Raw genomic sequence first — 13304 nt, forward strand, 5'->3', positions numbered from 1 at the left:
ACAGAATCTCCTCTGTGCTACCAGTTGCTATTTGACACAGCATTTAACTGGTGCTTTGATGTCTCAGGATGTGTATTTTTCCTGTTGTGCCCTTTGACTGTAAGCTCTCTGAGGGCATGGATGGTTTCTGTGTCCTTCAGTGTCTCTCAAAAGACTCTCTTACAGAGGGAGCTCCAGTGATGTTGGCTGCCTATTCCGTCAAGAAGGAAGTTGATTGGGGGAACAGGAATGGAGAATACACATACAAATATTTGAAAACACAGACACAATAATAAACTCCTGTATTTCCATAGCACTGGTTAAGAATTGGATTCTTATAACAACCTTCTAAGAAAAATAGGGCAAGTATTATTATGCCCATATCCTAGATGAGGAAACTGAGGCTCTCAAAGACAAAGTGACATCTCAAATCACACTGGAAAAAAGTGCAGAACTAAGGCTGGAAGTATGGTCTTCTGAGGACTCATCCAGTGTGGCGTCTACCACCCTATGCCACCAAAATGAAAGAGAAGGAAGTATGCAAACAACTTAAGTGCCCAACAGAAGAATGAATAAAGAAGATGTGGGATATATATACAATGGAATATTATTCAGCCATGAGAAAGGACATCCTGCCATTTGTGACAACATGGATAGACTTTGAGCACATTATGCTAAGTGAAATAAGTCAGACAGAGAAAGAAAAGTGCTGGATGATCTCAGATAGGCAGAATCTCAAAAGTCAAACTTCTCAAACCAGAGATTAAAATGCTGGTTACCAGGGAATGGGGGGGGTAGCGAATAGAGAGATATTGTTTAAGGGTACGAACTCGCAATGAGTAGTAAATAAGTTCTGGAGATCTAATGCACAGTATAGTGAATATAGACACAGTTTTGTATTATAATCATCAACCTCGCTAAGAGACTACAACTTAATTATCCCAAGCACTAAAAAGAATAATTATGTAACATGGTAGAGGTGTTAACTATCACTACAATGGCAATCATATTACAATACATAAACGTATCAAATTAACATGTTGTACATCTTAAATTTACACAAGTAATATGTCAAATATATCTGAATTATAAAAAAAATGCAAAGAAGAAAGAGGAGAGAGACTCAGAGATGGCCATGATACAGTGCGTCCTTGTCCTAATCATCTCATCTACAAATTCAAGAGCAGGTACTACCTAAACTACAGATGGTAAGTTCCACCAGGCTAAATGCCTAGGGGCACAGCAACTCTGAGGGCAGACCTGTCATTTAAGCAGAATGATGCTCTCAAAGATAAGAGCTTGTGAAAGGACAAGAGAAGACTAGAGGGCCTGGAGGTAGGCACTCCTTGAGGCTGAATCTGAATGAGGAGGAGAAGAAGGTGGTAGAGAAGTGAGAGGTGTGGTAAGATGTCCAAAGAACAGAGAGGGAGGCTAGGAGAAGGCATCAGGAGAGGGAGGTGGAAGGGAGAGGGAAGAAGTGACGGAAACGCATGAAAGTGAAGGAAGAATGGGAAGGAAAGCAAAGAAGAAAAAGAGGCAAAGAGGGGAGAGTAGAAGAAGGATGCACACGTCTATGTTTCTAGAATTCTTGCTAAAAGGATCGTCCAGGGGTATAGTAGCAATAGCATGGGCATTAGAGTTTTGCTTACCTTCTTTCCAGGGATCAGCCAGCAGAGATAAAAACATAGGAAGCAAGGTACAAATAGAATGAAATTAAGAGAACATTAGATATTCAAATAAACCAGAGAACGTAGAAGAAATATATATTGAAGTTAGACGGAAGACAGAAGAAAGAGAAATGAAATGGTTGGCCAAGTTAGGACACCCATAGGGAAGCAGAGGCCTCCATTCAAGGCTGACTTGGGTCTTACGCTCAGCAGACTGGGAGACCATCAGTGGAGGAGGAGCGGAAGCTCAGAACAAAGAGGACGCCTGCATTTGAGGACGGTGGCATTAGGAATGAGAGGTCCAAAACCAGGAGACAAAGAACACAGCAGTGCAATTGAAGGAGAAAAGAACACAGTGTGGCCCTTGTGAAACCAAGACACTCAGGCATGTGACCCCAATACATTTACCTTTTACTGGCAAAACGTTTGTAGGTAGTATTCATGTCTCTGTTTTATCATTGTTTAATGATCATTTGTCAACTGCCATGGAGGCATTATCCATCTTAATAAACCTATAAGAACAGAACCCACAGACTTTACCCTTCCTGAATAGGGGATTCATGTTACAATGGTATTTGATGAGTGATTTCAGATGGGGACAGTAGATCTGTTGGTAGTGAAGATGGTGTGAGCATAGCCAATGATGTTAATCACGATGGTGTTGCTACCAATAGTGAAGATGGGGATGAGAAGGCAGGTGAGAACAGTGGTGGTGCAGAAGGCAACAAATACGGAATTCTGTTAATAATGGGGAGGGTGGAAATTATGGTAACGGAAGTTAGAATAATGAAGATGATCTCCTCAAAGCTGCTCACCACTTGTGAAATGACACCACGGATGTGTGTCAGTGATGGGAGAGAGACAGAGACAGAGACAGAGAGATCACCCATAGATCACCCATGGTTAGACTAGAGTATCATCTGCCCCAGGACCCTGCCTAGAGGCATCTCAAATGATCAAAGCCCATAGGCCACTCCTTTCTCCTACAATGCCTAACAACAAAAAAAACGGTGAATCTGTAGACACCTTGCTTTTCTCTTTGGAGATGTTTGCTGGATTTTGTTTTACAAAGAGACTGTGACCCAGGAATTCCCTAGGGAGATTTTTAAATTATACATAGACCATATTGGCTGAAAAGGACTTCAAAAATCATCTAAACTGTGTGGCTCTTAACCCAGATGTGCCACAGAACCTCCTGTGGAACTTTTACACAGTACTGATGCCAGAACCTCGTTCCATACCCACCAACTGAATCAAAATCCCAGAGGTGAGCCATTGGCATGAAAATTTTGAAAACACTCCCCAGATTATTTTAACCAACTCGCCTGATTAAGAATCTTCTATTTTACAGAAGAGACAAGCAAAACCCACCATCACACAATACTTTGTGGCAGAGTCACAACCAGAATAGGTGTCTTCACGGCAAGTTTGGTGCTATTCTCCCTGCACGCTGCTGCCCGCATCAGCATGGCTTGCTGTCTGCTCTCCTTGCTACATTCACTCTAAAGAAATGCCTGGCAGTGTTAGGACTCCAAGAAGAGGGAGAAAGGAGGCATAACAGAGAAATCAAGAAGCTGGACCAGGGCAATGTTTGGGGTTTCTCGTGCAGCACATCCCAGGTGGAGCTCTGAGGTGAAAAGATCCTCCAAACCCCTCTCCTCTCCCCACCCCAAATCTCTTCCCCATCCCACCCACAACAGTGCCCCATACTTAGGGTCCCTGGGGAGGCAAGAGGGATTTCAACTTCACAAAACAAACATCCCACCTTCCCTGTTCCCAAATTATTTACATCCATCCAGCCCTCGGGAGGCCCCCAAACCCAGAAGAAACATGCTCATACTTTCTTGGTGGGAACTTTGATCTTCAAGAATTCTGCCTCTCTGGCCAGCACCTGCCACGGGGCATGTATCCGGACAAAGATGGATCCCTGGCTTTTACTCTGCAAGATACAAAAGAAGAAGAAATAGAAACACTTAGAAGGACATAGTTTACCTTCCTGGCTCCCCAACGCTCCCAAGCTAGAAGCCCAGACCTGTTATTTCTTCGGTTTCTGTTGGTTTTTTCTCTTCAAACTTCACCAGGGCTAGTCCCCTCCCGCCTACACCCCATTCACCACTCTTATTCCAGAAATGCTCTCATTAAAAACCATAGGGTAGTGATCCCAAAGCGTGGTCCCCGGAGTTTAGTGGCTTCAGAGGAAAAGAAGAGTTAAAACCATTGTGCTCACAGATTTGAAATGTAAGCAATTGTGATTTTCAGAAATCCCATTAGACTCTCAATATCCGTCAGTTTACCTCCACTAGCATTCGGTGAACAGCCTACAACTTGTCTACATTCATGTATTTTCATTGTTTATCGTTAACTTTGTATTCTTGTTCTACCATTGTGCTGTCACAGCCCCAAATCGCAAAAGGGGTTCACCTAAGCCTAAAAGTAAAGCTATAAATAACAATTTGAATAGGACAACTCAAAATAACACCATAAGCATAAATCTTGAAGAGGGCTCCCATATGAATATAGAATATGAATCTATGTCTCAGGACAAGTGATTCCGTGAGCGCATTAATTTCACCTGAAAAAGGAAAAGTAAGAAAAGGAAATGCAGTGATGAGCATTTAAAATTAAGTCTCATTGACTCAGCAATCCATTTGGCCCCAGTCGCAGTGTCTGTTACAAAAATTGGTCAGATTATGACGTGAAGCCATCAATTTCTTCTCATCTTCAAATAAAACCTCAAATTTTTTCAGGACACGCGCACACAGATAAAAAAATACTTTCTAACATCAATTCAATTAATTTTATCACCAAAGAATGAAAGGAGACCAAAACAAGTAGGAAAAACAGGCAAAAGCCCCCTTATTAGTGAGAAGCTTCGAAACTACCTGCAAAATTAGTCACAAACACTGTTATCCACAGAGAAAGCAGAACAAACTGACAGCAAAATTCCCTCATCAACTGAGTATTGGAAATCCCAGGAAAGCCTGCCCCACAGTGGGGAGGTGCCGGGGTGCTGGCTAACACGCCGCCTCCATTAAGATAAAGCCACTAAGGAGTGCAGTGAGAATCGGCCCTAGCAAGTGTGCTCGCAGATTCTCGCTCTGTTCACCCCCTGACAACCCAAGCTACAGAAGAAAGGGGGCTTTTATTGCATTGCTGGGTATTTTGTGAAGCAGGATGCATGGACACCAGCACTGAGCAGAGGTGGTACTGCTCACAGAAAAGCAGTCGTCCCTGGTGTTCAACAACCTGCCCTCTGGTCCTGAGTGAGGTTCAAGGTAGCAGTGGAAGCCAGCCACACACAGACTCTGACCACCTGCCTTTCCCGAGTGCCAGGCAGAGAAATTGCGGCCAAGAGAAGACTGCTGTCCACACTGCAGTGCAGACTACAACGTGCGCACGTACGCATCTGAAATGTGAATAACGTAAGGTGTTTCACGATGCTCCTAATGCAAGTGGAGACTATTTCCATGACTGTGAACGGCAGCTCCACAATACCTTCAGTAATTCAAACATCCAGAAGCCACTTTCACTTAAGAGATGAAATGCTCTGATTTATGAACGAAAAGAGTGAAGAATAAACCAGGATTTAAGACTGAACTGTGGTAGAAAGTCTTGGATAGTCAAGAGTTTGCAAATACCTGAGAATAATAACAGTACGATGCCTAGATACTGAGTGTGTATCATGAGCCAGGATGGAGCTAGGTGGTTATCTGCTTCAGCTCATAGAATATTCACAGCCATGCTGTCACGTAGGTACTGTCACTATCCCTATTTTACAATTAAGGAAATTAGGGCAGGGAAAACTTAAATAATTTGTCCAAAGTTATACAAATAGCGTGATTTAAAAAAAAAAAGTATTTGAATCCAGGCAGTCTATGCTCTATCTGCAATTTCTCTTCTCTCATCAGAGACAGACATGCCATGTTACTGAGCAGTGTTGAAAACCACATCCAAGGGTTGGGACAGAACATAAAGACATGCCTCTCAGACTAAAGTTGGATCAAAAGATGGATAAGGAATCTTTGAGGTCATCCTATGACTTTCGTCCCAGCTTCCAAGTGGACATAGTTCTGACAAAACGCTGGAAGTGGCCTTCAGCAAGAAATTTCCCCAATTTCTGCACCCATCCATGGTTGTGATATCCAGGACTACTAGACAGAGTCATCAATCACTTGCTGCCATTTCTAACTGTAATTCAAGCTTCTCTAATTTAGTGAAAATAAAAGGTAAGAAAAGAAACCATTTGTGAAGCTGACCTGCAACCCCACCTCTCCATCACGGCCCCAGAAATGATGATTTTGGTGAAAGATGGCAAACAGTACCATCCCTCTCACTAAGATGAAATCATGACTATTACTGATTTTAATATATTATGTTTTGTCTTTATTTTTAAATTACGATGAACCCTTTTTTTCTAACTCTAGAATTGGTGGCTTAAGTGTGTACCAAATGTCCACTAAGTGGCTACAGATGTTCAAAGTTTGAGAAAGGTTTGGGAGGACCAGGGTCTAATCCCATGGCCTTGGTGGCAGACTGCTAGCTGCCACCTGACAGCCATTCTCATTTTTTTCATTTTTTTATCTAAGCACGTGGCCATCCAGGATGAACACTACAGCTCCCTGCAGTTAGGTGCAACCCTAACACAATTTCTGGCCAGTGTAGTGTAGGTGGAAGTGTTGGGAAGCAGCTTCTGGCAACTCTTTTCAAAGAGAGCAAGGAGGTGCCTTTGGCCCCTTCATCTTCTTCCCTGCCCTTAACCCACTGCATGGAACATGGATATAAGCATCTGACACCTTGATGGCAAAGTCAAGGCCAGAAAGAGCAGAGAGAAGTGGGTCCTCACCTCACAGAGTGTCATAACAGCCCTGGCTGTCTCCGAGACTTTTATGTGAAAGATCTAATTCTACCTTGTTTAGCCACTATGGTTTTTAGAGGTTCTAGAGCTGCGGCGCAACCTTACAATAACTAATGCAAAATTGTTTCCCGATGTGGAGACGTTAGTTCCCTCCAGCGAAGTATGCTTGTCCTCCATTCTCCTCAAACAGATTTGTTTTAAATGACAACAAAAGCTGGAATGCAATTTTGTGGTGCTAACATCCAGTCATGTTCCTTTCATGCCATGTAATATTGTCACCTTCTCATAAAAAGAAAATCGTGCAAGCTCATGTGAAATATTAGCTGGTGTGACTGGCTATGTCTTCTAAAGAAGAAACAAATACTTGAAAATCCCTAAGCAGAGCCATCACCAAATGCAGAAGCTCTTTTTACTAACCCAAGAATCTAAAATTGGAGGTAAACATAGATTGAGCTTAAAAAAATTTCCTTGTTCCATAGGCCCAACTGACTTCCACTCTACCCATTCAAATTCAAAGAATTTGAATTCTTTCAGGCAAAGCAGGGGAGTGGAAAGAGCTTAGGTTTCAGATAAAAACAGATTAAGATTTTAAATCTGGATTTTACAGCTGTGGGATGTTGAGCAAGTTACTTAACCAAACGAGCCTCAATTTCTTTATCTGAATAAGGAAGAAGAGAAACACTGCAGGACTAATGTGAGGATTCAAGATAAGGTATGGGAAGTCCCCACTTTAGTGCCTGGAATACGGACATTATTCAGTAGATGTCGGCCATTACCATGGGGATGAGCTCTACCCAACCAAAATGATGGCTTCGTGACTGCAGTGTCAAAATGCACATATGCCTAGTTGGTTCTGTTTGGATCCTGTGACCAGTTCCTAAAAATCAGTAACCATAGCCCAGAAAGTAATTGGTTAACTTTGGCCAACAGAATTTAAATCTAGTTCAGTTTTGAGAGAATAATTCAATACCCTTAAGGGTCACTTACGAATCTTTTTCTCATGCCAACAACTAAACTTATTCGATCTTCCACTTGATCAGGAATTTTATGAAGACCCTGCAGGAGAGCCTCCCCATTCCTATCAGTCGCCCCTGATGCTCACTGCATTTGCAGATCACTGCTCCCTTTCCTAGGCACCTAATGCACCAGCACAAACTCATTCTGGTGCTCATACAACACAATGAAATTGAACCAGAACTGGATATATCTGGAATCTCTCTGCCTTCTGGCCTGATAAGGGTGTGGTAGCACTAAGGAGAAGAATCAGGGACGCTCTGGAAAATAAGAGACTTCAATTGTTAGTCTTTGGTATCTTTACTCACCAAGCATTAGACTTCCTTGGTGCCATTCAGCATCCTCATGCTGATAGCTCAAAGCAGAGCCAGCTGATGGGTACAGTGAATTTCAGAAGACTGAACTGATGTGATCAAAGGACTCTCGAGTTAGAAAGACCTCCAAGGATACCTACTTTCTTTCTCAAGTAACAAATGAAGACCTGGAGCTCAAGAGACTAAGTTGCTTGAGTTTGGATATATAGCTAGTTAGTAGCAGAACCAGACACGGAATCCAGGTCTCCTGAAGCCAGGGTCCATCACATACTACATGTGAGGGACAGCATCACATATCCCTGAGGGCTCCCAACCCATCTGAGGGCAACCCTGCAGCCCCTCCCTTCACAAGAGATTAGGTAGATGAGGGATGGAGAAATGAGGGGGAGAGGGGGAGAGCTGCACTCCCAGCCACCTCTCACCGGTACTCCAGCCACTGTTCAAGGCCCTCAGCAGGGACCAGAGGCCCACGTACTCCTGGTGAGATTATCCGTATTGTTTATGTCTTCTTGTTGTTATCCAAAGATTGCATGTGGCTTCGCAAGACCGCAAACTCCCTCTAGAGACAAGAGTGAATGGGAGGCAGCCCCAGCCAAACACTGGAAACCGATACTCCACAATCCTCCTTCCCACACAGTCCTGCCAAGCCACTTCAACGCTGACCCCAGACGCCTGAGTGTACTCTGGTCCCGGGCCCTGCTGTGAGCTGAGAACATCAGCTGCAGTACATTGTGGCCCAGGAATGGGGCTGCCAGAGGAAGGGTGGGGAGATGTGCATGTGGACAATGGAGAGGAGCAGAGAGGGAACAGGTTCCTCTAAGATATCACCAACCCAGATCATCTTGGATCAGCAAGAAGCAAAGGCATGTGGTCCCACAGTGAGGGTAAGAGAAACCTCCAGGGACTCCTACATTCTCAGATCATCATGGTTGATGTCCACAAGCTAAAGGAGTTATGCCAGGTGGTGCTGAGACTGTGGTCCAGGCAGCCATCATCACAGACTAAGGAGGAGTGGGGAGCGTAGCCTTGAGACTTTTTAAATTACAGCAGGAAATGAGATAGTCCTCACAACTCCTCCATTTGAGGAACACCATGGGCTATCCCTGTGTCATCATTAAGAACAAAGCCTTGACTTCCCTTCAGCTATCAGGAACTTCCAACCTATGACCAGGGAGCAGGCACTGCCTGGACCTCCCAGAGACAGAGTGGCTTGGAATTAAGCACACGGAAGAATGTCCCAACTGGAGGAGGAAAGATGAAAACTCACTTTTCTGGGAGAGCCCAGAAGAGAGCAAGGGAATCTCCTCTCCAAACCAACCCTCCCCAGGCCAAGGCCAGGATGGGTTAAGATCAGCAAAAGGAGATAGCCGGACTAAATGCCCATTGCACCCTGTCCCAGAGACCCAAAAGGTACCAGCAGCGTGACCCCTCTTATAGAAAAGGCTTCACCTAGTCCCCAGCCAAAGACTGGGGACAACCTACCCAGAATCCTACAGAAATGAAAACTCACCTCATCTTGTACTTTTTCCAAAGCAAACAGCCATTGCCAAAAGTCCCTGAAAGGGAAGGGCATTCTTGGCTGGGAGGATCCCTTGGGTTAACCACCAAAATGGACAGGCACCCAGAGGAGATGCTCTCTGGACCTGCTACCATAGTGTCTACTCTGTGCATTGCACCTCACTGCACTCCAGACAGGAGCCACCTAGAAAACATGCTCAAAGCCCATGTGAAGATGAAGTAGCGAGGGAGAACTCAATAAAACCAAGTCAGTGTCCCCTCCACACCAAAGGTAGAGAGAACCTGCTCCCCACCTAATAATCCCTGAGCCACAGAGGCCCCAAAGAGCAGCACAGCACCCTGGAAGGAGCACCATATAGGGAGTCAGCAATCGAGCAGGTTAAGTGTTCTCAGAGCTTTGTTCTACTTCAAAAATCCCACAGAAAGGGCTGCCTCATGGCCAAGTGGGCAGCCCGGGCTTTCACCAGTTCAGATCCTGGGCACAGACATGGCACTGCTCATCAGGCCGTGCTGAGGTGGCGTCCCACACAGAAGGACCTACAACTAGAATATACAACTATGTACTGGGGGGCTTTGGGGAAAAGAAGAAGAAGAAAAGAAAAAAAAATGGCAACAGATGTTAGCTCAGGTGCCAATCTTTAACAAAAACCCAAAAAATCCCACAGAAGAAATGAGGAAGAATCTTCACCATGTAGGATAGGTCATGGGAAGGCCATGGGTAATAGGACCTGAGGACCCTGTCTTGGGGCCCAGCTCTGTCACTTACCAGCTGCACCATTGTTGACAACTCACCAAAGCTCTTGAAACTCAGAGGCAATGTTAAAATAATTATAATGATTAATAACAATACCATCTGGAGGAGAGAAAGATGGGCACTGCAAAGGGACAGGTGAAATTGTTGGGGGGAGTAGATGTGTGCATTATCTTGATTATTATGATGGCTTCACAGTGGGTACATATGTCAAAACTCAACGGATCAGATACTTTAAATATGTACAGTTTATTATACATCAATTATACCTCAATAAGGCTAGGGAAAAAAGATTTGCAAAAATATAAAACAAAGCCACATTTCTCATAATTTATTTTTGTTTTGAAAATTATCACTATTTTTCATTAAAATATATTATTTGTCAAACATTTTATTTGTTTAATAATATGTTGTATATTGTTAGGTTTTAATTAAGAAATAAACATTCAAAAGTTAATAATGATTCCATGCTATCCCAGAATCAAACAAGATTATATACACTAAAATATTCTACAAACTATAAAGTATATGTAAAAGGATTTTTTAAAGAGCAAGACCATGGGCAGCCAATGCCAAATCTCTGCCGTGGTACTCAAAATGCAGAGCACGCACCTGCCATTTGGATCACAGAACACATGCCCTTGACCTCTACAGGGATCCTACCATGCTTCTTGGATCCCACCTGAGAGAAATCATAGCTGAGCCCTCCTTGGCAAAAGCTCCTGGCATGTACCTGCAAACACCGAGTGAGGTTAAAGATAAAAGAGAATGTTTCTCTTGGGAATTTACAATGCAGAAAGTAACAGGCTGAACAGAATCCAGAAGCCAGAGACCAAATTTCTACCATAAAAAGGATGAAAATCGGGGCTGGCCCAAGGCCGAGTGGTTAAGTTCGCGCGCTCCACTGCAGGAGGCCCAGTGTTTCGTTGGTTCAAATCCTGGGTGCGGACATGGCACTGCTCATCAAACCATGCTGAGGCAGCGTCCCACATGCCACAACTAGAAGGACCCACAACGAAGAATATACAACTATGTACCAAGGGGCTTTGGGGAGAAAAAGGAAAAAAATAAAATCTTTAAACAAAAAAGGATGAAAATCCATAAGCCCTGGAGATGTTGGCAGAAAGGAAAGGGCCTCTTCAAAACTAAGAAAGGCTGATGACCAGGCTTCAGGCACACAGGCCCAGTCCCAAACAGAGGGGGAAAGGTCATAGATAAACCATGAGGAAAGACCAGAGGGAAATGCCGCCCTTTCCTATTCATCAGAGTATAACTATTTCAGACAGTTGACATCCTGCAAGTGGAATCAGATGCTGCAGAATGCTAACTCTCAGCAATGTGTGCTTCCCACTCACCCCTACCAGGAGACTGTGAGCATTTCATTGCCCAGAGGAATGGAAGGCAGAGGCAGAGTGGTAGGCAAAGGGTGGTTGAGAGTTGGATGGTTGATAGTTACTCAAGGCAAGGATAATCAATAGGTCCTGGTTGGACTAGGTCAGTCCCGGTTTATTTCCTTGCCTCATCATCCCATCCAGCTTAGCAATTTAGGATTAACAAAAATGTCCCAGATTGGACAATAAGTCATAGGGTCACCCTATGGATCATCATGAGTACCACTAAATTCAATAGCTCTCAAACCTTTGGACATGAATGCCCAGTATCTCCTTCCTGACCTTCATTCCTCTGGCCTATATGATAAATGTCCCAGGGAAAGAGAAAGAAGCATTTCCAGGCACATCAAAGCCCACCACATCATCTCTGAAAGTTTCCCTATTTCTGATATCCCTCCTAACTCAAAACTTATGTGATCCTTTGATTTTGATACTTTTCTTCCCTCCTCGAGACACTTCTACAAAACCTTCATACTATTGGTAATTAACTCCCCTCCCTCCCAAAGGTGTGCTGTTGTTTCGTCTTAGTGGTGACTTATCTCTCCCTTAAGGAATAATTGCACTATTTCCTAGGATTTAATCATCTCAACATATTTCAATTCAACAAGTATTTATCAGGCAACAACCATGTGCTCAGCAATGTGCTAAGAGTTAAGGGCATACAGAAGAAATATAAGCCATCATACCATCATATGACTTTCAGTCTCTTTGGAAACCAGATAAATGGTAGCTAATACACCAGACAGATGAATAACACCATGACTGGAATGACTAATGTCCAAATGGACAAGACAACTAGTGAATGCTCATTTGTTTGTTGTCTCCCTCTCACTCATCAACAATTGCCAGATTTTGCTCCTCCTGGATCTCAGCCACATGTTTTCAACAGACTTGACCTCACTACCAACTCCAAGGATAGGCCCACTTAGCCTGAGCCAATCAGCATATCCATCCCCCTGGCCACAACAATTGGTCTGGAATATGTTTGTAATGCAATCAGAACCAATAAGATGCGAGGAAATGTTGGCTAGAGTTGGAGAAAGCAGCTTTCCCTTTCTGCCAGAATTCAGGAGAATAGCGGCAGTCAATTTGTTCCATAAAGGGAAGGCCTGGGTCAGCCAAGGGACCATTGAGTAAATAGAGGATGAAGTAGAACCTGCAGAAGGTTGAGCAGAAAGATAGAGAAATAGGGGGTGTTTGGAGACATCATTTGACCTGCTGGATCAAGCCTCACCAGACCTACTTATGGGCTTCCTAATTACATGAGCTTATAAACTCCCTTTGTTGTTTAAGCTAGTTTGAGTTGGGCTTTCTATCAATGCAACCAAGAGTTCTCACTGAGATAAGAAACCAGTGGAAGAGCTGACTCTGGGCCAGAGGAACCAGAAAGGATGTCATGAAGGAGAATGAACTTGAGTTCTACTTTGAACATCGTATGACCATATTTACACACACAAAAAGGGTTGTAAGTGGCAAGGAAGGGAAGGAATGGGATAAGCAAAAGTGTAAGGAGAAGTGAGTACAGCATATGGAGACCAGCCTGCCTGAAGCAGGGTGGAAGCTGGGGAGCCGGAGGGCTGAGATGTGGCTTTTGCTGGCCAAACTGCCCACTATGTTGCTGTTGCCTATGAACTTCACAACAGTGATCTCGGTGGGTCAACCCTGTGTGTTCACTCAGATTAATTATATCTTCAACAGGATAAAGAAGGACAAAAGTCCCCCTATCAGGGAGCCCTGAGAGAGTGCCTTCCTCTTTTCTCAATGGAGCTCAAGGTGGAAACTTCTTCCCATTCTCCAGTGAGACCAAGAAATGCA

General features: G+C 43.9%; 1 protein-coding gene across 4 annotated transcripts in view; it reads right to left on the reverse strand.

Moving 5' to 3' along the window:
- Positions 1–13304, reverse strand: part of ANO2 (anoctamin 2) — a 326349-nt gene that overhangs the window by 253326 nt on the left and 59719 nt on the right. For all 4 annotated transcript variants that reach the window (XM_070269789.1, XM_070269790.1, XM_023643013.2 and 1 more), the window contains one exon: positions 3487–3585. In XM_070269789.1, coding sequence (XP_070125890.1) covers positions 3487–3585 — 99 coding nt within the window. The remainder of the gene's footprint in view (positions 1–3486; positions 3586–13304) is intronic.

The sequence above is a fragment of the Equus caballus genome, chromosome 6, assembly GCF_041296265.1.
Source record: "Equus caballus isolate H_3958 breed thoroughbred chromosome 6, TB-T2T, whole genome shotgun sequence".
Lineage (NCBI taxonomy): Eukaryota > Metazoa > Chordata > Mammalia > Perissodactyla > Equidae > Equus > Equus caballus.